General features: G+C 37.5%; 1 protein-coding gene across 1 annotated transcript in view; it reads left to right on the plus strand.

The window, feature by feature from the left end:
• ZFC3H1 (zinc finger C3H1-type containing) overlaps positions 1-19342 on the plus strand; it is a 72489-nt gene extending 53147 nt beyond the window's left edge. Inside the window, exons 23-36 of the mRNA XM_007537590.3 lie at positions 1643-1829; positions 2687-2875; positions 4606-4843; positions 8978-9083; positions 9164-9362; positions 9829-9923; positions 13315-13425; positions 13694-13798; positions 13922-14087; positions 15047-15147; positions 17226-17327; positions 17960-17999; positions 18251-18313; positions 18444-19342. Of these exons, the coding sequence (XP_007537652.2) occupies positions 1643-1829; positions 2687-2875; positions 4606-4843; positions 8978-9083; positions 9164-9362; positions 9829-9923; positions 13315-13425; positions 13694-13798; positions 13922-14087; positions 15047-15147; positions 17226-17327; positions 17960-17999; positions 18251-18313; positions 18444-18581 (1840 nt within the window). The 3' untranslated portion in view covers positions 18582-19342. The remainder of the gene's footprint in view (positions 1-1642; positions 1830-2686; positions 2876-4605; positions 4844-8977; positions 9084-9163; positions 9363-9828; positions 9924-13314; positions 13426-13693; positions 13799-13921; positions 14088-15046; positions 15148-17225; positions 17328-17959; positions 18000-18250; positions 18314-18443) is intronic.
• Positions 19343-20982: the final 1640 nt, after the last annotated feature.

Below are 20982 nucleotides of genomic sequence, written 5' to 3' on the forward strand. Positions count from 1 at the left end.
TTTAATAGGCTTTTACTGCAAAGTAAGTTATAGCAGTAAATTCTGAATGGTATTGAGATTTTTATTGAGTTTTTGAAAAATTTAAATATGTTTGTGAGACAGCTCACTTAGTGAAGCACGTGCCTTGTGTCTGAGGCTTTGGGAGCTCCATGAATGATGGAACAGTCTTGGTGGGTTTCTACTTCTAAAAAATAAAGAATGAAAAATAATTGATCTAGAAAGGCTGCTGCTCAGTATTGACCTTCATCATAAGTGGTGCTGGCAGTTAAACCTGGGCCTCATACATACAAGGCATGATCCCTACCACTGAGCCACCATCTTGGCACTAGCATTTTCTAACTTGTTGACAGTAGAAATAAACCAGAAACAATCTTTTACTATTGTAGTGTAAGATAGATTTTGATAATCTAGGGTCATCGCTACTTTTTATTTAATTGAAAAAAATTTTTTTTACTCTTTTATTTGATTGGACAGAAAAATTATGAGGGAAGGGGGAGAGATAAAGATACCTACAACACTGCTTCACTGCTTGTAAAGCTTCCCCCCTACAGGTGGGGACCAGAGGTTTGAACCCAGGTCCTTATGCATGATAATGTATGAGCTTAACTGGGTATGCCACTGCCTGGCCCCACTGCACATGCTCATGTTTTCTCTCTCTCTTTAAAGGTAGGAAGAGAGAGAGAGAGAGAAAGATCCAGCCATCACTGTGGTACATGCACTGCCAGAGATTGAACTCAATACCTTATGCTTGAGAGTCAATGTTTTATCCACTGTGCCACCTCCTGAACCACCCTATTGCTCTTTTTTAACTTGCTGTGCAGTATTTTTTTTATGAAATTTGGTATAAAAGCTCTTAAAATGGGCAAGGGTAGATAGCATAATGGTTATGCAAAGAGACTCACATGCCTGAAAGTCCCAGGTTCAACCCCCTGCACCACCATAAGCCAGAGTTGAGCAGTGCTCTGGTGGTAATAATAATAATAATAATAATAATAATAATAATACTCTTAAAATAAGACAACACCACCAAATGTTAATATACTTCCCATACTTGGTATTGTGTTTATCTTTCCTTGTGTGCTATTTTCATGTTAATGGGATAAGTTAGTGTTTTCTTTTCTGACTCATTTACTGAGTGAAGGCCAAAAGAACTGTATATTATTTTATGAATAGGATCACGAGAGACAATTATCTTCTCCATGAGATAGCAAGCCCTTTACCGTTGAAAAGAACTATTATATTGAAAGCTTTGATATTTCATACTGGCAGTAGCTGGCCTTGAGAGAGAATTACCTAATTTTGCTAATCCCCAAACCAGTGTAAATCATAAAGGTATTGCTGAATACAGAGCTAAAATCTATTTGAAGTTGATAATCTAGTGGTTTTATAACACTTTTTATCTGGTAAATACTCATTAAACGTTGCTTAAAAAGAAATAGTTGTTATCTGTGGGAAGTCAGGATATTTTTTTGACAGATGTGATTTTAAAAACTAATCTACTACCTTTACCATAAGTGATTTCAGCTTTTTGGTAATTTCCCATGGAAAATGGAATTTAAAGATTGATTCAGACTTGTGCTATATAAAAGTGTTTTCAGATATTTTAAAAGAGATATTACTACTTTTCCTTTTAAACATGTAGGGTGTGTTCAGAGTCCTTAGATTCTGCTTTAAATGTCCTGGCTCGAGCTTTGGAAAACAACAAAGAAAATCCAGAAATTTGGTGTCATTACCTCCGTTTATTCTCAAAAAGAGGAACCAGGGAAGAGGTGCAGGAAATGTGTGAAACAGCTGTGGAATACGCTCCTGATTATCAAAGTTTTTGGACTGTGAGTAGAAAAGATAACAAAGTCGTGTGTGGATGTATGTCCATAATTCTTTGGTTTATCTTACATATTGATAAGTAGGCTGATCATGTCTTATCTATGTAGAGATTTAGTAACCTTATTTTTATTGTGTGGTAATTTCAAAATTCCTTCTCTAAGTCAGGATTAAGGCCTAAGGAATCTTTCCAGCCCTGCTAAAGCAACTACAAGTAGGACTTGAAATTCAGTAAACTTAGGAACTTATTTTGCTAGCAGCATTAAATGCTAATTTCTTTCTTTTCTTTTCTTTTTTTAAGTATTTTATTTTTGAGAGAGATGCAGAGAGAAAAACACCAGCTCTGGCTTATGGTGGTGCAGGGGATTGAACTTGGGACATTGGAACCTCAAGCATGACAGTCTCTTTGCATAACCACTATGCTATCTATCCTCACCCTAAATGCTAATTTCTAAGCTGGCAATTTTGTATGACCTGTGAATGATCTTATAAATATCCAGATGGCACTTGGCAAGAAATAGTTTCCCACCCATAATTTAAACTAAATGAGAAAGTATTAGTGAAGAGATGATTTTTATTATTTTTTTTGTTGTTGTTGTTATGGGTTTTTTTGGGGGGGAGGGGTTAATAGTTAACCTCACCTTCTCAGACTATAATCTGAGTAGAAATGGAGTAATTTATTATTATTTTGGAGACTAGTTTATCTATTTTATGGGGGGCTAACTTTGGTGTGACATACGTGGTTCTAGAGATTGAGCTCAGTACCTCATGCATGCAACTCTGCCACTCTCCCACCTGCACCACCTCCTGGACTGCTAATTTTTTCTTACGGAGCAGAATTAACTGTGTGAAATTCCATTTGTAGTTTCTACACCTTGAAAACACATTTGAAGAAAAGGATTATGTATCTGAGAGGATGGTTGAGTTCCTAATGGAAGCCGCCAAACGGGAAACAACAGATATTCGGTCCTTTCAGCTTTTAGAGGCTCTTTTGTTTAGAGTTCAGTTGCATGTATTTACTGGAAGATGCCAGAGTGCACTTGCAATTTTACAGGTAAACGTTTATTTATAGCCTTTAGTTAAATTTTGTAGAGAAATACGTGAAATTCTTAATTATAAGAGCATTGTTTAATGGTAAGAGCACAGGCTTTAGATTTGAATTCTGGTTTTGCTAATTAATGGTAAGTTTTGTGATATTGAGTAATGTTATGATTCTTAGTAACTTAGGGAGGATTGTATCTTTAGAGCATGTATGTGATTTAAGTGAAAATAATGTGTTTAGTATTCATGTGCATATTTTAAAAATTGAAAGTATGTGGTCCGGGAGGTGGCGCAGTGATAAAGCTTTGGACTCTCAAGCATGAGGTCCAGAGTTCGATCCCCGACAGCATTGTGCCAGAGTGATACCTGGTTCTTTCTCTCTCCTCCTATATTTTCTCATTAATATTTAAAAAATACATTTATTTATATTTATTTTTCCCTTTTTGTTGCCCTTGTTTTCTATTGTTGTAGTTATTATTGTTGTTGATGTCGTTTTTAGATAGGACAGGGAGAAATGGAGAAAGGAGGGGAAGATGGGGAGAGAAAGATAGATACCTGCAGACCTGCTTCACTGCCTGTGAAGTGACTCCCCTGCAGGTATTGAGGCAGGGGAGCCAGGGCTTGAACTGGGATCCTTACGCTGGTCCTTGTGCTTTGTGCCACATGCGCTTAACCCACTGAATTAATTAATTAATTAATTTTTGTCTCCAGGGTTATTGCTGGGGCTCAGTGCCTGTACTACAAATCCACTGCTCCTGGAGACTTTTTTCGCCTTTTGTTTTCCGTGTTACTGTTACTATTATTGTTATCCTTGTTGGATAGGACAGAGAGAAATTGAGAGATGAGGAGAGACAGAGAGGGAGAGAGAAAGATAGACACCTGCAGACTTCCTTTACCACCTGTGAAGTGATTCCCCTGCAGGTGGGGAGGTGGAGGCTCAAACCGGGATCCTTCCGCCGGTTTTTGCGCTTGCACCATGTGCGCTTAACCTTAACACTGTGCTACCGCCCGGCTGCCTGAATTTAATATTTTTATGTCAGACTTTAGCATAGTGAAAATTGTTTTATCTGGTATTGCTTAATAATTCTTTTAAAAAACATATATTTTAGTGATCCGGAAGGTGGTGCAGTGGATAAAGCATTGGACTCTTAAGCATAAGGTCAATCCTTGGCAGCACATGTACCAGAGTGATGTCTGCTTCTTTCTATCTCTCATGCTGTTTTTCTTATTAGTAAATAAATAAATAAAATTTATTTTATTGAGAGAGACAGAGACCAAAATACTGCTCGGCTTTGGCTTATGGGTGAGGCTGGGGACCAAACATTGGACTTCAGAGCTTGAGGCATGAGAATCTTTTGCATAACCGTTATCCTGTGTCCCCAGCTCCACTAAAGAATGTTTTCATTAAAATTGGTGACTGTCAGTTTTGTCTTATGTATTTAAGAACCACTTCTTTGCCTTCACATTTAAATCACTATTAAAAACCGTTTAGAGGGGCCGGGTGGTGGCACACTTGGTTGAACGCACTTGCTACAATGTGCAAGGACCTGGGTTCAGGCCCCCAGTCCCCACCTGCAGGGGGAGAGCTTTGCGAGTGGTGAAGCAGAGCTGCAGGTGTCTCTCTGTCTCCCTCTCTAACTCCCCCTTCCCACTTGATTTCTGTCTGTCTCTATCCAATAAATCAATAAAAATGATAAATAAAAAAAAAGTTTAGATTATTATTGTTTTTGTTGTTTCATCTAGAATGCATTGAAATTGTCTAATGATGGAATTGTAGCTGAGCACCTTAAAGCAAGCGATCGATGTTTGGCATGGTTGGCCTATGTACATCTTACTGAATTCAACATTCTCCCTTCAAAATTTTATGATCCATCTAATGCCAATCCTTCAAGAATTGTTAGCACAGAACCATTTGTAATGCCATGGCAAGCAGCTCAGGATGTAAAGACTGATCCTGACATGTTGTTAGCAGTTTTTGAAGGTAAGTGTAAATGCTTATGAATTATTAGAACATCAAATAATTATATTCAGTTGTATTATTACATAACTAAATGGATAATGTATGTATATATGTATTTCAATTTGCAGATTAATTTACTAAATGAATATTAAAAGATTAAGGATTGGGTTAGATAAGTAGAAGCTATACTAAATCATAGTTTTTCTGATTATAATAAGACAATAGCAAAATATGTAGACTATAGTTTAAATAGACACAATGAGTTGACCGAATCAGAATCAGCTGATTTTTTTTTTTTTAATTTTTTATATTTATTTTCCCTTTTTGTTGCCCTTGTTTTTTCATTGTCATTGTAGTTACTATTGTTGTTGTTGATGATGTCGTCGTTGTTAGATAGTATAGAAAGAAATGGAGAAAGGAGGGGAACACAGAGATGGGGAGAGAAAGATAGACACCTGAAGACCTGCTTCACCACCTGTGAAGCAACTCCCCTGCAGGTGGGCAGCCAGGGCTCGAACCAGTCCTTGGTGTAAGGATACTGGTTCGAGCCCTGGCTTAACCTGCTGCACTTTTTAAGTAATTAACATTGTCTTTATTGATCAGTGAATTTGATTGCTACTATGTACCAAATAATGTATCTTCTGAGGAACTCCTGAAAGAAATAAAGCTTATTTCTGCTTAGTAAGTAAGATAGGGGTCGGGTGGTGGTGCACCAGGTTAAGTGCACGTAGTGTAAAGCACAAGGACCTTTCAAGTATCCTGGTTCAAGCCCTCAGCTCCCCATCTGCAGGGTGGTCGGGTGGTGGTGCACCAGGTTAAGTGCACGTAGTGTAAAGCACAAGGACCTTTCAAGTATCCTGGTTCAAGCCCTCAGCTCCCCACCTGCAGGGGGCTTGCTTCTCAAGCAGTGAAGCAGGCCTGCAAGTGTCTTTTTTTCTTTCTTCCCTTTGTCTTCCCTTCTCAGTTTCTCTCTGTTCAGTCTAATAATGACAACAATAAAAGCAACAACAAAGGAAAAAAGATGGCTGCTGGAGCAGTTTATTCATAGTGCAAGCACCAAGCCCCAGCAATAACCCTGGAGGCAAAAAAAAAGTAAAAAGCCAGAAAATAAAACACACATTTTACATAGTTATTTAATAAAAAAAAAAAAGGCGATATATAGGCACATAGCTATATCCTAAAGCATATATTAGCATAAATATTTTATACAATCTAAATGATATGCTTATAGAAGTGCTTAGTGTCTGTGATTCATAAAATTGGATGGTATTAACTATAAACACAAATAGACGACATTATTGTAGGTTAGCGTGGTTAAGGAAATCATCATAGAATTGGCGTTTGGACCCTATTTTGGATCATAGGTATTGACTATGATGTGATATAGTGGGCCTTCTAAAATATGGGGACTCTTCTCTAAATTATCTTTATTTCCCAAAGACCTATAATTAGTTGGTAATCTACTAAGTGGTTATTAAATGATTGCTGAAACAGTGAAAAGAGGGGCATTTCTGATACTAGGTTAAAAAAAATAAGTAAATAAAAAAGCAACTAGGAGATATGAAGAAGGGAGAATTAAAAAAATTTTTCTATTTATTTTTCCTTTTGTTGCTCTTTTTTTTTCTATTTATTCCCTTTTGTTTCCCTTGTTGTTTTATTGCTGTAGTTGTTGTTATTGATGAAGTTGTTGGATAGGACAGAGAGAAATGGAGAGAGGAGGGGAAGACAGAAGGGAGAGAAAGACAGACACCCGCAGACCTGCTTCACCACCTGTGAAGTGACCCCGCTGCAGGTGGGGAGCCAGTGTCTCGAACCGGGATCCTTTAGCCAGTCCTTGTGCTTCTCGTGCTTAACCCACTGCACTACCGCTCAACTCCCAGAAGGATTCTTTCATTCTTTTTTTTTTTTAATTTCTTTATTGGGGAATTAATATTTTATATTCGACAGGAAATAGAATAGTTTGCACATGCATAACATTTCCCACTTTTCCATATAACAATACAACCCCCACTAGGTCCTCTGTCATCCTTTTTTGGACTTGTATTCTCCCCCCTCACCCACCCCAGAGTCTTTTACTTTGGTGCAATACACCAACTCCAGTTCAGATTCTACTTGTGTTTTCCCTTCTGATGTTGTTTTTCAACTTCTGCCTGAGAGTGAGATCATCCCATATTCATCCGTTTCTGACTTATTTCACTTAACATGAATTTTTCAAGGTCCATCCAAGATCGGCTGAAAACGGTGAAGTCAACATTTTTAATAGCTGAGTAGTATTCCATTGTGAATATATACTACAACTTGCTCAGCCACTCACCTGTTGTTGGACACCCGGGTTGCTTCCAGGGTTTTGGCTATTACAAATTGTGCTGCTAAGAACATATGTGTACACAGATCTTTTTGGATGGGTGTGTTGGGTTCCTTAGGATATATCCCCAGGAGAGGAATTGCAGGATCATAGAACAGATCCATTTCTAGCCTTCTGAGAGTTCTCCAGACTGTTCTCCACAGAGGTTGGACCAATTTACATTCCCACCAACAGTACAGGAGGTTTTGACCCCAAAACCTCTCCAGCATTTGCTGCTGCTAAGAAGGACGGATTCTTATCAAGGTGGAAGCAAGTGATGTAGAAAAGTAGAGATTAAGCTTGGTAAATGAAATGCTACTAGATTTTCGAGCGCTTTTTTTTTGCCACCAGTGTTATAACTGGGATTCAGTGCCACTGCTCCTGGCAGCCTTTCGCCACCCCTCCCCTCCCTTCTATTTTGTTTTTTGCTAGGACCAAGAGATTGGGGAAGGGGAGAAGATAGAGTGGGAAGTGTTGCCCTTGCAGGTGGGGAGTGGAGGCTCAAACCCCAGTCCTTGCACATGGTAATAATGTGTGCTCAACTGCATGTGCTACTACCTGGCCCCTTCAAGAACTTATTAAGTGTGGCACACTAATGGCAGCAAAAGTGGGCTTTGTTTGTTTATTTTGTTAAGAAAGAATTAATGTGCTGAGGAGAAATGGTATCAAAGGTAGGAAAACCAAGCAAAAGCTGACAGCCAGTAACCTGAGAGTTGGCACCATAGAAGAGCACAGAACTTATAGGTATGTGGTACTAAGTTCAACTTCTGTCACCGTATATGCCAATGTCAGAGTTATGCTTTGGGGTTCTCTCTATATAGATATACACACACGTCATTTATGGCTATAAATATGGTACAAAAGTTATTTGGGAAGAATACTTCACTGGAGCTTGGTGCCTACACTGCGAATATACTGCTGCTGGCAGCCCCATCTTTTTTCTGTTTTTGTTGCTGTTATTGTTGCTGCTGCTTCTGTTGTTGGATAGGACAGAGAGAAATTGAGAGAAGGGGAAGATGGGGAGAGAGAAAGATAGACACCTGTGGACCTGCTTAACCCAGTGTGCTACTGCCTGACCCCCTGATCTCTCTATCTCTCTCTTTTTTTTTTTTGCATATGTCTAAATGGTGAACCCTGACTTTTAATTAACCCTTTTTCTCTTCTAACTGCAGTTAGCTAGAAGCCAAGGGTATAGATATTTTCACTACTTTTTATAAGTTCAGATTTTATATTCTCTTTAAATATTTATTCCCTTTTGTTGCCCTTATTGTTTTATTTTTGTAGTTACTATTGTTGTTGTCGTTGTTGGATAGGACAGAGAGAAATGGAGAGAGAAGGGGAAGACAGAGAGGGGGAGAGAAAAATAGACAACTGCAGACTTGCTTCACCGCCTGTGAAGCGACTCCCCTGCAGGTGGGGAGCGGGGGGCTTGAACCGGGTTCCTTATGCCGGTCCTTGAGCTTTGTGCCATGTGCGCTTAACCCACTGTGTTACTGCCTAACTTCCAAGATTTTATATTCTTTGGAATAAGATTACTTTTTATAAGGTCATTTTTGAGTTGTAGCTATTTCATGTTTTCCCACTGTATTCCCCATTCAATCTTGTCTGCCATAATCAGAAAGCAGGCCACTTTTTTTTTTTTTTTTTTTTTTTAGTGGAAGCCTTGACTGACAGCAGACAGTATCTGCTTCAGGTGTGTCAAATGTATGCATTTCCACTAGTGTCTTTAAGGGTTTACATAACATGCTTAAATCATTTATCATGCTTAATTCATGTTATTGTAATGTGTTTGTTGGTTTTTTTTTAAATAGATGGAATAAAAGCATGTACAGATGAGAGCCTTACTGTCGAGGAAAGAGTAGAGGTTTGTGTGCCACTTTATGCAAACATGATTGCTCTGCACCAGCTCCTGGAGAGGTAAAGCAACATTGGTGAGCATTTACCATTGTGTTATCAATTGATATATTGTGTACTTAGATTTTTTTTTCCCCCCTAAGATATGAGGCTGCAGAAGAGCTTTGTAAACGTTTATTGGAATCATGTCCCATGAACTGCCGGTTATTGGAAACCCTTGTAGCTCTATATTTGCGAACAAATCAGCATGACAAAGCCAGGACAGTATGGCTTACTGCATTTGAAAAAAATCCTCAGAATGCAGAGGTTTTTTATCATACATGCAAATTCTTCATCTTACAGGTAAGATGCATTGGATTTTTATTTTCCGTATTCTTTAAGATGTCCCAGGTATTAGCTACTACAGAGAGTTTTCCTTTCTTTTGCAAATTTAAAAAAAGTATTCCTTCTTTCATACTGTACTACTCCATGCATAGTCTTATTTTATTGCATTGCTTTTAAGTTTTCTCCTTGAGGGTAGAGACTATGTCTTGTTCATATTTAGAGCCCCAACAAGTAGTGCACTGCCAACCATGTAATGCAAGTTTAATACATGATTGGTAGATGAAACTTGAGTCTGTGGAATATTGGCTGTTAAGTTGTTTAATGGTTGGTTGAACCTAACTTGCAGATCAGATCATGGATATCCCAATCTACTCAAGAGACCTAATTTAATTAGAAAAAAAAATAGTGCATTTCTTTTTCTTGAAAGATTTTAGTTAAATACTATGAGCCTAACATATATTCCCCCTCCCTCTTTCAAAAATAGAATGAAGGAGATAAGCTTCTCCCACTTTTGCGAAAATTTATTACATCTTTCTTTAAACCTGGGTTTGAGGAATACAGTAACTTGGATCTGTTTCGGTAAGTTTGCAGAACTCTTTATTTAAAGAGAGGATAGAAATAGTATAGTTCAGTGTATAGTTACTTATACCATGCTGAACAAACCAGATTTCAGAAGCTAAACAGGGCGGGCCTGATTAGCACTTGGATGGGAGAAAATAGCATAGTTGAGGGAAGATTATGAATTTTTTCTGAGTTAATCACAGTTGGACATATTTTTTAACTGGAAATTCTTTTTTTTTTTTTAATATTTATTTATTTTCCATTTCTGTTGCCATTGTTGTAGACATTTTTAAAATACTTGAATATCCTCTATGGAACTATGATGAAAAGCAATAGAATTTAGTAAAAATGGAGACAGATGTAAAATATTTATTTTTTATTTACTTTAATTTATTTTTTAAAGACATGTATAAGGTCTGGGAGATAAGTCATCTGGTAGGGCACACACTTCTTTTGTTATTTCCTGGGCTTCATGCTCCAGACTGACTTCATCAGCTAGAGATAGTCAGAGACAGAGAGAGGGAAAGATAACAAAGCACAAGACAAAATGAGCGTACTGTCCATATTAGCTATGTTGTCAGCCCTGAGCACACATTTTATGAGGACCTGGAACACTATTTCTCTTCTCTCTGCAAGTATGTATGAGGTTCAGAGTTGGATCACTGGCCACCATAATGAAGCACTATGCAAAGGGGAAGCTTCATGAACAACCAGAGTTTTATTATTAGAAGTCAGTTTTAATTACAACACATACATGTTTCATGGATAAAAATAAGGATACTTATAACTATAATATTTACTTGGATATTACATTCTATCATTTCCTTTCTCTGCAGGATTTAGTATAAAGAGAATGTAAACAAGTCAAGATATTATGTAACTACTACTCCATGTCTGTTTCTCCCCTTTCTTGTGGTTTCCTCACCCCACCCCATCAGTGGGTTAAGAACACATGGCACAAAGCACAAGGGCCCACCTTAAGGATACTGGTTCAATCCCCGGGCTCCCCACCTGCAGAGGGGTCGTTTCACAAGAGAAGCAGGTCTGCAGGTGTCTTTCTCTCCCCCTCTCTGTCTTCCCCTCCTCTCTCTGTTTTCCCATCCTCTCTCTGTTTCTCTCTGTCCTATCCAACAATGACGACAACAACAATAGTAACTACAACAATAAAACAAAAAGGGCAACAAAAGGAAATAAATAAAATATTTTTTAAAAAATTTAAAAAGCTTCTCTAATCCAAGCAAGTCTGTTGTATTCGAAATCATTTTAAAATGCAAGGAAAACTTAACTAGATTATCACTGTAGTGATTAATATATTTCCTCTAAAAGCTTTATCCTTGCTGCTTTGACAATAGTCATCTCCCAGGTCAACATTTTCCCAATAAAATAATCTGTTAAAAACAACACATTACTCCTGAAGATGAAGTTAGTAAATGTTATACATATATGAATTATAATTTATGTGGAAAACTAAAGTCAAATAGGCCTTTTTTTATTTTTAAAATTTATTTATTTGTTTTGTATAGAGACAAGCTGAAAGGGAAGGGGGAGATAGAAAGGAGAGAGAGACAGCACTGCTTCACCATTTGAGAAACTTTCTCCTTGTAGATGGGCTTGAACCAGGATCCTTATACTTCCTTATGCATTGTAACATGTATGCTCTGTCAGATTGCCACCATCTGGCCTCAAATAGATTTCTGATTTTGGTAAAGATCAAACTTAAAAAAAATTTTATTAGGGGCTTAATAATGATTTATAAAATTATAAAGTGGTGGGAGTCGGGCGGTAGCGCAACAGGTTAAGCACACATGATGCAAAGCTCAAGGACTGCCATAAGGATCCTAGTTCAAGTTCCCAGCTCCCCACCTGCAGGGGAGTTGCTTCACAGGCGAAATTTTTAAATTTAAAAAATTTTTTAAATTATATGGTAGTGATAGTACAATTCCACACTATTCCCACTGCTAGAGAAAATTCTGTGTTTCCATTTCCCTCCAGCTGAAACTGTAGTAGTTCTCCAAGGTCAAAGCTATAGTTTGACTATACGATCTTATTAAAACCTATAATAGCTGAGTGTGTTTGACTTTTCAAGAAAGGAATGCTATTTGCAGTATTTCCCAACCTTATTTGATTGTGGCCTTTTTTTTACTTTTTGTAATTTTTTAAAAATATATTTTTATTGTTGTCTAGAGACAGAAATTACCCAGGTCCTTGTACAGTATAGTAAGTCTGCTTAACTAGGTGTGCCACTGCTTAGCCCCTCATGGTGTTTTTTTTTTGTTGTTGTTGTTGTTTGTTTGTTTTTTTGTTAAACCAGACCACTGCTCAGCTCTGGCTTATGGAGGTGCAGGAGGGATTGAACCTGGGATTTCAGAGTCTTAAGCATGAGAGTCTCTTTGCATAACCATGATGCTATCTACTCCCACTCATGGACTTTTTTTGTGTCTTATGACTCAATATGTTATAGACACTTTGATTTCATGTCTAGAATTAAAATAATAATAGTGTGTGAGAGACTATTTTTAGATATGAGGTAAATGAAAGTATTTTTGCAAGAAGGTACAAATTTTGTGGGAGCTTTTTGATTACTTGTAGTCAAATTTGCTTTCTGTTTTAATTTGGTTTAGTTAGGTTATTGTGGTTTATAATTTGAGGATAGAATAAAATTAAAGAAATCAGTATAAAATAATAAAATTTGAAGATGTGATGTTAGAGATGTGACCATAGTGGTATGGCATATAAAGAGAAATTCTTACTATAGTAAAAGACTTGTAATCCATGCTTGCCTATATAATCCAGGATGCTTTCTATGTAAGAGTGTGTGTGTGAGTGTTTTTTTTTTTTTTTTTCTTGCCTCCAGGCCTATCACTGGGGCTTGGTGCCTGCACTATGAATCCTTTGTTCCTTGAGGCCATTTTTCCCCCCATTTTTGTTGCCCTTGTTATTATTGTTATTGCTGCTGTTGTTGGATAGGACAGAGAGAAATCACAAGAGGAGAGGAAGACAGGGGGGAGAGAGAAAAGAAGACACCTGCAGACTTGCTTCACCACTTGTGAGGTGACCCCACCCCCACCCCACAGGTGGGGAGCCAGGGGCTCAAACCAGGATCCTTCTACCTTGAGCTTCATGGCATTTGTGCTTAGCCAGCTATGCTACTGCCTCCCCCCCCCCCCACTTTAATTGCCACCACAGATCTCACTGGCAATCATTTTTTCCTTTTTTCTTCTCCTTCCCCTTTTTTCTTTCTATTTTTTGATAGGTCAAAGAAATTGAGATGGGGAGGAGAGATAGAGATGAAGCGATAACAATAAAGACTTGCAGACATGCTTCACTACTTGTGAAGTGCCCTCCCTGTGGGTAGGAAGCAGGGCTTAATCCTGGGTCTTTGCACATAGTAACTTTTTTTTTTTTAAAGGTATCTCTTAAATATCCCAGGACAACTTGACATTCCAGCTGCTCTATGTAAAGAGAATTTTGATGACGAGATGTTTAACCACCAAGTTCCTTATTTGTGGCTGATTTACTGGTGAGACACTACCTTCTATGGCAAGAAATGTTTGTATATTAGGTTTGCTTTTGTTATTTTACTACTGATGTACATTGTGTTAAAATTAACTTAATGTTACAACCATTGAAACAAAATTGAAGCACTGCTAAGATTTATGCATATTAAAGAAAAAGACTTCCATTGTGATAATATTTGTAATACTTATACATTCTTTTTTACATCTCCCTTTCTTTAGCTAATAGAACTGAACTGTAGACATAAAATATTTTCTTTTTTTTTTAAACAGCCTTTGTCATCCTCTTCAATCAAGCATTAAAGAGACAGTGGAAGCATATGAGGCAGCATTAGGGATGACCATGAGATCTGATATAATACAGAAAATTTGGATGGAGTAAGTTTAGATTCTCTCAATAAGAATGGGTTTTGGAATAAAGGGCTTTTTTTAGGGGGGGGTGAGAGAATTTTACTGACTTAATTATTTCTAAATTACGACATTTCCTTGTTTTTTTGGCAGTTACCTTGTCTTTGCCAATAATAGAGCTGTTGGATCCAGAAACAAAGTCCAAGAATTCAAATTTTTTACTGACTTAGTGAATAGATGTTTGGTTACAGTCCCGGCCCGGTACCCCATTCCTTTTAGCAGTGCTGATTACTGGTCCAACTATGAATTTCATAATAAGGTAAGAACTTAAACTTTGTACAAAACAAAATCTAGGAACAGAGCCCTAAAGGTTCAGTTAAGATAAAATATGCATATCAATTGTGTTATTTTGGGGAACTTTTAACAAGGAAGCAAATTTGAAAACCAGTTAATGTTCAATTCATATTTAAGGAGAAATATCAAAAGGATTCCATTGTAATGATAATCTGTCTCTGCTTGGATTGTTGGAAATTTTGTTGAATCAAAAAGTTTGTAATTTAAAGAGTGAATTGACATAGTACTGCTGATTTCATCAATACTTTCTCAAGTATTTCGATACTTGTATAAAAATGGCATGTGATCAGATGGTGCTTAGAATGTTAAGAGTCTGTTTGTGTATATATAAGGTTATCAAAAAAAAAATTGTTTATTTTCAGATTCCCTCTCATTCAGTGCTGTGTAGGCCAAAATCTATTCAATGTAGATTACAACCTATATGTGCTTTTGGTTTTTTTTGTTTGTTTGTTTGTTTTTTTATGTTGTTGGGGTGATATTGTTGCTAATCAGGATAACCAGTTATTATGCTTTGAACTTCTATGCCATTCTTTATCCCAGGATCTCAAACCACTTTATGGACATTAAGTCATTTACACACGGGCATTCCATGAGCAAGATGTGGCAGGTATTATTAGCCCTATGACTTGCCCAGCTATACAAGAAGTAAAGGTAGACTCAGGAATGAAAACCCGGACTCCTGGCTTCTTGTCAGTGTTCCCAGTCCATGACTCTCATCACCAGATCATATTTCCTAATTCATATTTGGAAAGTCACTAATATAATTAATGATAGGAATTGTAACTCACAGCCTCATACATTATAATTTATACATTCATGTATTAAAGACCATTTTGGTTTTTGTTTTTCATTAAAACACACAGGATAATTGGATTTTTGGTTTACATCTTCTCTTCCTCCTACCCCAACTCCCAATCTTTATAGGTTATTTTCTTTTATTTGAGCTGTGTTCCAAAGACCCAGCATTCCAAAACCTTGGAACGATTTTGCTCAATTATGCCAGCTAATTCTGGACTTGCACTGAGGTAAGGAAAAATAAATTCTGTTGGTTCTTTTATATATATAGTTTTTCATTTTATTTTTTAAATTGTCACCAGGGTTATTGCTGGGGCTAGATGCCAGCATGGCTTCCAATGGCCACTCTCCCTCCTCTTTCTATTTTGTTTTTTTATTATTATTATTATTATTATTATTATTATTTTTTTTTTTTAGTTTTAAAACAGTTCTTTTTTTTTTTTTTATTAATTAACAAAACCATAGGGTAGGAGGGGTACAACTCCACACAATTCCCACCGCCCAATCTCCATATCCCACCCCCTCCCCCGATAGCTTTCCCATTCTCTATCCCTCTGGGAGCATGGACCCAGGGTCATTGAGGGTTGCAGAAGGTAGAAGGTCTGGCTTCTGTAATTGCTTCCTCGCTGAACATGGGCGTTGACTGGTTGGTCCACACTCCCAGTCTGCCTCTCTCTTTCCCTAGTAGGATGGGTCTCTGGGGAAGCTGAGCTCCAGGACACATTGGTGGTGTCTTTTTATTATTTTTTAATCTTTATTTATTGATTGCACAGAAATAGCCAGAACTTGAGAGGAAAGGTAGAGAGGAAGAGAGACACCTGTAGCACTGCTACCACTTGTGAAGCTTTCCCCCTGCAGGTGGGGACCCCCTTTTTATTTGAAAAGACAGAAATTGAGAGAGGAAGGAAAGATAATACACCTGCATATATGCTTCAGTGTTTGTGAGGCATTCCCACCTTCAGGTGAGGAGTAGTGATCTCAGACGTGATCCTTGCAGCTGATATCATACGGCTCAACCAGGTAGGTACATCACCGTCTGAGCCCCTACTATTCTTCTATTGGTTCTTTTTTTTTTTTTTAATCTTTATTTATAAAAAGGAAACACTGACAAAAACCATAGAATAAGAGGGTTGCAACTCCACACAATTTCCACCACCAGAACTCCGTATCGCATCCCCTCCGCTGATAACTTTCCTATTCTTTATCCCTCTGGGAGTATGGACCCAGGGTCTTTATGGGGTACAGAAGGTGGAAGGTCTGGCTTCTGTAATTGCTTCCCTGCTGAACATGGGTGTTGGCAGGTCGATCCATACTCCCAGTCTCTTTCCTTAGTGGGCCGGGGCTCTGGGGAAGCGGGGCTATTGGTTCTTAAAGTAGTATAGTTACTGTGCTTGAATTCTAGCTCAAAAGCATTTACCATAAATGTACTGTTTAATTTAAAAAGTATCAGGAATTAATACCAGTGGAGTGTACTTTGAAGATAATTCTTTGGTGGTACATGGACCTTATTTTAGTTTGTTGAAGATGGCATGGTTCTTGACCCAGTTGCTTGCTGGTTTGCTAGTTCCTATCCCAGAATCATCTTTGTAAAAGTATTCTAGAGCCAACAAGATACCTCACTTGCTTTTAATACACATGCTATCTCATGTACAGAACTCAGTTTTGAGCCTGGCCCCCATTGTATTTAAAGAAACTTTGATGATACCATGTTTTTCCCTCTGTGTCTATGTGTTTCTCTGAAAATATTAGCCCACAAGAATGAAGCTCTGCCTGTCTTTCTCTTAATATAGTTTTTGTTTGTTTGTTTGTTTTTGCCTCCAGAGTTATCGCTGGAGCTTGGTGCCTGCACTATGAATCCACTGCTCCTAGAGACCATTTTTTCCTCTTTGTTGCCCTTGTGGTTATTATAGCTGTTGTTGTTGGATAGGACAGAGAGAAATGGAGACAGAAGGGGAAGACAGAGAGGAGTAGAGAAAGATAGACACCTGCAGACCTGCTTCACTGCTTGCGAAGTGACCCTTCTGCAGGTGGGAAGCTGAGCATCAAACCGGGATCATTACGTCCTTGTGCTTCGTGCAATGTGCGCTTAACCCACTGCGCTACCACTCAGTCCCCTCTAACATAGTTTCATAGACAAGAGTTTCTAGAGGTTTTTTTGTTTGTCTGTTTGTTTTTCATTTTATTTTTGCATAATAGATGTGCTGAAATTGACCACAAATTGTACTTCATCAAACATTCATCTCATAAAACATTTGGAGTCTCCCTACACTTGCTGTGTTTTATTCATTTTCCTGAATGTGCTTTACAGGCTACTTCAACATGAATGGGAAGAAAGCAATGTTCAGATTCTGAAACTTCAAGCCAAGATGTTTACATATAATATTCCAACTTGCCTGGCCACCTGGAAAATGTAATGTAACAATCATGTACCTGTATTTATAGATATTGCTTTTATTTATAAGGTTTGCTCCAGACAGGTAAATCAGAAATGATTTTACCCCCAGATAGATTTCCACTCCAATTTAAATTCATTTTTGTCACTTGCTAAGGTTTTATACCAAGACCTAATAGGGTGCTTATTAATAATAGCTTCTAAAAGCAAAATATGGAGTTTTAATTTTCCTTGAAGGAAAATATTTAGATAACATTGCTGCTGTCAGAGAAATTAAATGTGTTAATACACACTTTAAATTAATGTCTAGAAATGTGAGATTTCCCCCTCCACTGTAGTCTGGTTTCTTCTTTTAAAGATTTAGTGCTGTGTTGTTGTTTTTTTAATAACTAGTAGTTATTAGTATTTTTCATGAACACTATGTATATTCAAAGCACTGGTCTGCTTTATTCATCTAAAGTTGATAAAAATTCTTGAATTTTTCTTTTCACTATAGGTTATCCTCCTTGGAAGTTTAGCCTGTTACTTTCAGGAAGTTTTATACTCAGATTCCCACAGTCAGTATTCTGCCAGTGGTAGTGCCTCAGCTTTGTTCAGAGATATATAAATTTTCTTTTCCCTTTTCTATATTCCTTTTTTTTTTTTCTTAGAGCCATTGCTGCTGAGATTGTTCTAAAGGGGCAAAGAGAGGTAAGCCATGATTGAGTATTAGATGGGTCACTTTATTAAAGCTATTCTGTCCCTTTATGTTAACTTCTCAATTTAAAAGGATTAAAACAGAAGTTAACATCCTAAGAACTCTAAAATGATTAGACTCTCCAAAACTAAAAGTAATAATTTTGTCTTAAATGTTATGGAATGAAATACAGTTTTTTAATAGGACTGTGAAGGTATTTTAAATCTTATTTCCTGATGGAATTGTGTGTATATCTATCTTATAGGTCCACCGTTTATATCAGAGAGCCTTACAGAAGTTACCTCTTTGTGCATCACTGTGGAAAGATGTAATGCTTTTTATCTTTTATTTTATCTTGAAGTTTTCCTATAAATTTTCTGCATGTGCCATATCCATTGATGTGGTAATGCTTAAAAGTCTAGCTAAATCTTACTTCTGTGCTTCCCTGTCTTTTACAGCAACTCTTGTTTGAAGCATCAGAAGGAGGTAAAACTGATAACCTGAGAAAACTAGTTTCCAAGTGCCAAGAGATTGGAGTCAGCCTAAATGAGCTCTTAAATTTAAACAGTTACAAAACAGAAAGCAAGAATCATTGAACACTGGTGCAGTCAGTTCTAAGTCCTTATAATAATTGCCAAAATTATTTGAATGATCCTTCAAGATTAGGCTGATCCCTGGCTAAGGTCTGCATAAGGCAGACAAGCATTACTGATCATATCAAGTCCCCTACAATATTTTGTCCTCAAAACCGGAAGCAATGAATATGACCCTCTTCGTTGGATAAATGAACTTCCTGTTTGGCCTACTTCTAGGCCCTGCCAGATTCTCATAACATCATGTACGTAAGTATAGTTCCTCAAAGTGACTGACATTTATTTTATTTTTTCTTTGTTTTATTATTATTTTTTGTTTTGTTTTGTTTGTTTTTTACTTTCCCCCCTCTCCTTTATGTTGTGCTATTCCTGACTCACTTGACACTCTCTGATGCCTGAGAGATTCTTGTATGGGACTTAATTTCTAGGGCTGTGTTTACAGTAAAAAAACAGGCAGTCCCTTTTAGTTATTCCTTTTTAAACCTTTTGAGATTCTTCATTTCAGGATTTAAAACTTAAGCAGTCCATCTTATGGAAAGTGTAACTGCCATGGCCACAAGTCTGCTAGTTGCACTTGAATGCTCTAACAGGGTTGTTTATTGCCCTTTCTACGTTCTGGACTCCTTGCCGAGACTGTTTAACTTGAAGATTAAAGAAACTATTGCAAATGCCAGTGCATCAGAACCTAAGAGTGGTCAAATACTATGTGCAATTTTTTTTGTAAAGAAATTTTAATTTATAATAAAGTTTAACAGTTTAAAGAACAGTTAATATTTGAACTGCTTTGTAGTGAAATACTACTTTGTGGTATTAACATTGTTTATAAACTATTTTTAATATAAGTCAACTTTTAAAAAAATGTTGCTGTCTTTATTCACTTTTCACACTGGAGGGGGAAGGATTAAAGTAGGATATAATGGATATTCATTCACTATATCAATACTTTCTTTTCTTGAGCTTCCTTTTACATAAAAACATTCTGGTAACCTTTTAATTCCAAAGAGGATGGGTTTCTCTTTTTAAAGGACAATGAACAAATAGGTTTGCATTCCATTTAAATATCTGTTCTCGGGGGTTGGGTGGTGGTGCAGCGGGTTAAGTGCACATGGTGCAAAGCATAAGGATCCTGGTTCGAGTCCCCGGCTCCCTACCTGCAGGGGGGTCACTTCACAAGCGGTGAAGCAGGTCTGCAGGTGTCTTATCTTTCTCTCCCCCTCTTGTCTTCCCTCCTCTCTCCATTTTTCTCTGTCCTGTCCGGCAACAATGACATTAGCAACAACAATAATAACCACAATAATGATAAGAACAACAAGAGTAACAAAAAGGAAAATAAATAAATAAAATAAAAAATATATATCTGGGGTGGGGGAAATAGCATAATAGTTATGAGAACATTCTCATGCCTGAGGCTCCAAAGTCCCAGGTTCAATCCCCCACACCACCATAAGCCAGAGCTGAGCAGTGCTCTGGTGTTTCTCTCTGTGTCTCTGTCTGCATCTCTCTCAAAAATAAAATAAATAAAATATTTAAATATATATATACATATACATATATCTATCTGTTCTCAAGACCACAGTATTTAGAAAGTGTTTCTCGCCCCCAGCTCTCCACCTGTGGGTGGGTCGCTTCACAAGCGATGAAGCAGGTCTTCAGGTATCTATTTCTCTTCCCCCTCTGTCTTCTCCTCCTCTCTCCATTTCTCTCTGTCCTGTCGAGCATCAATGACAACAATAATAACAACAATAAACAACAAGGGCAACAAGAGGGGAAAAATAGCCTCCAGAAGCAGTAGATGCCATGTGCAGTCACCGAGCCCCAATGATGATCCTAGAGGCCAAAAAGAAAGGGTCTCTCAGCTGTTAGTTGAATGATTCGCTTAGTAACGTGCTGTCTTGTGTTGAATACCAGTATAACTAAATATAAAGGGGACTTTGCTTTTATAATTTTTCTTTTCAGTCTACACTGGGTTATTTACACTTGGTAGAAAAATTGTTAGACACCCATACAAATGACAAATTGGGTCTTAGAACTGTAGTGCGGTCTCATTATTTGAGGCAGAGCAAGCAGTCTGTTAGATGTTACGCAGATTTGTACCACTGTACATTTGAGATCAGGAGTATTCAGGATGGTTTGGCCATAGATACCAGCTCTCTGTGTATTTGTGTAATGCCTAGGCAAACCTAAGCCATGTTTTGAAACCTTACAATTGCCTGTCAGATACTGTGTATGACTGCTAAGTGCTGTTTCATGGGATCAAGGATAAAACACATTTGTCTAGTGTTTTTCATTAAATCAAAAGAGCATAATTAATTTTTCACTAAAACCAGAGAAATTTGGGTTCAAGATAGTAATTCTAGAGTATCCCCCTGTCATTTACCCTTGAAAGTCTTCCTGTTATCATTGT

The sequence above is a fragment of the Erinaceus europaeus genome, chromosome 7 (genome assembly GCF_950295315.1).
Source record: "Erinaceus europaeus chromosome 7, mEriEur2.1, whole genome shotgun sequence".
NCBI lineage: Eukaryota > Metazoa > Chordata > Mammalia > Eulipotyphla > Erinaceidae > Erinaceus > Erinaceus europaeus.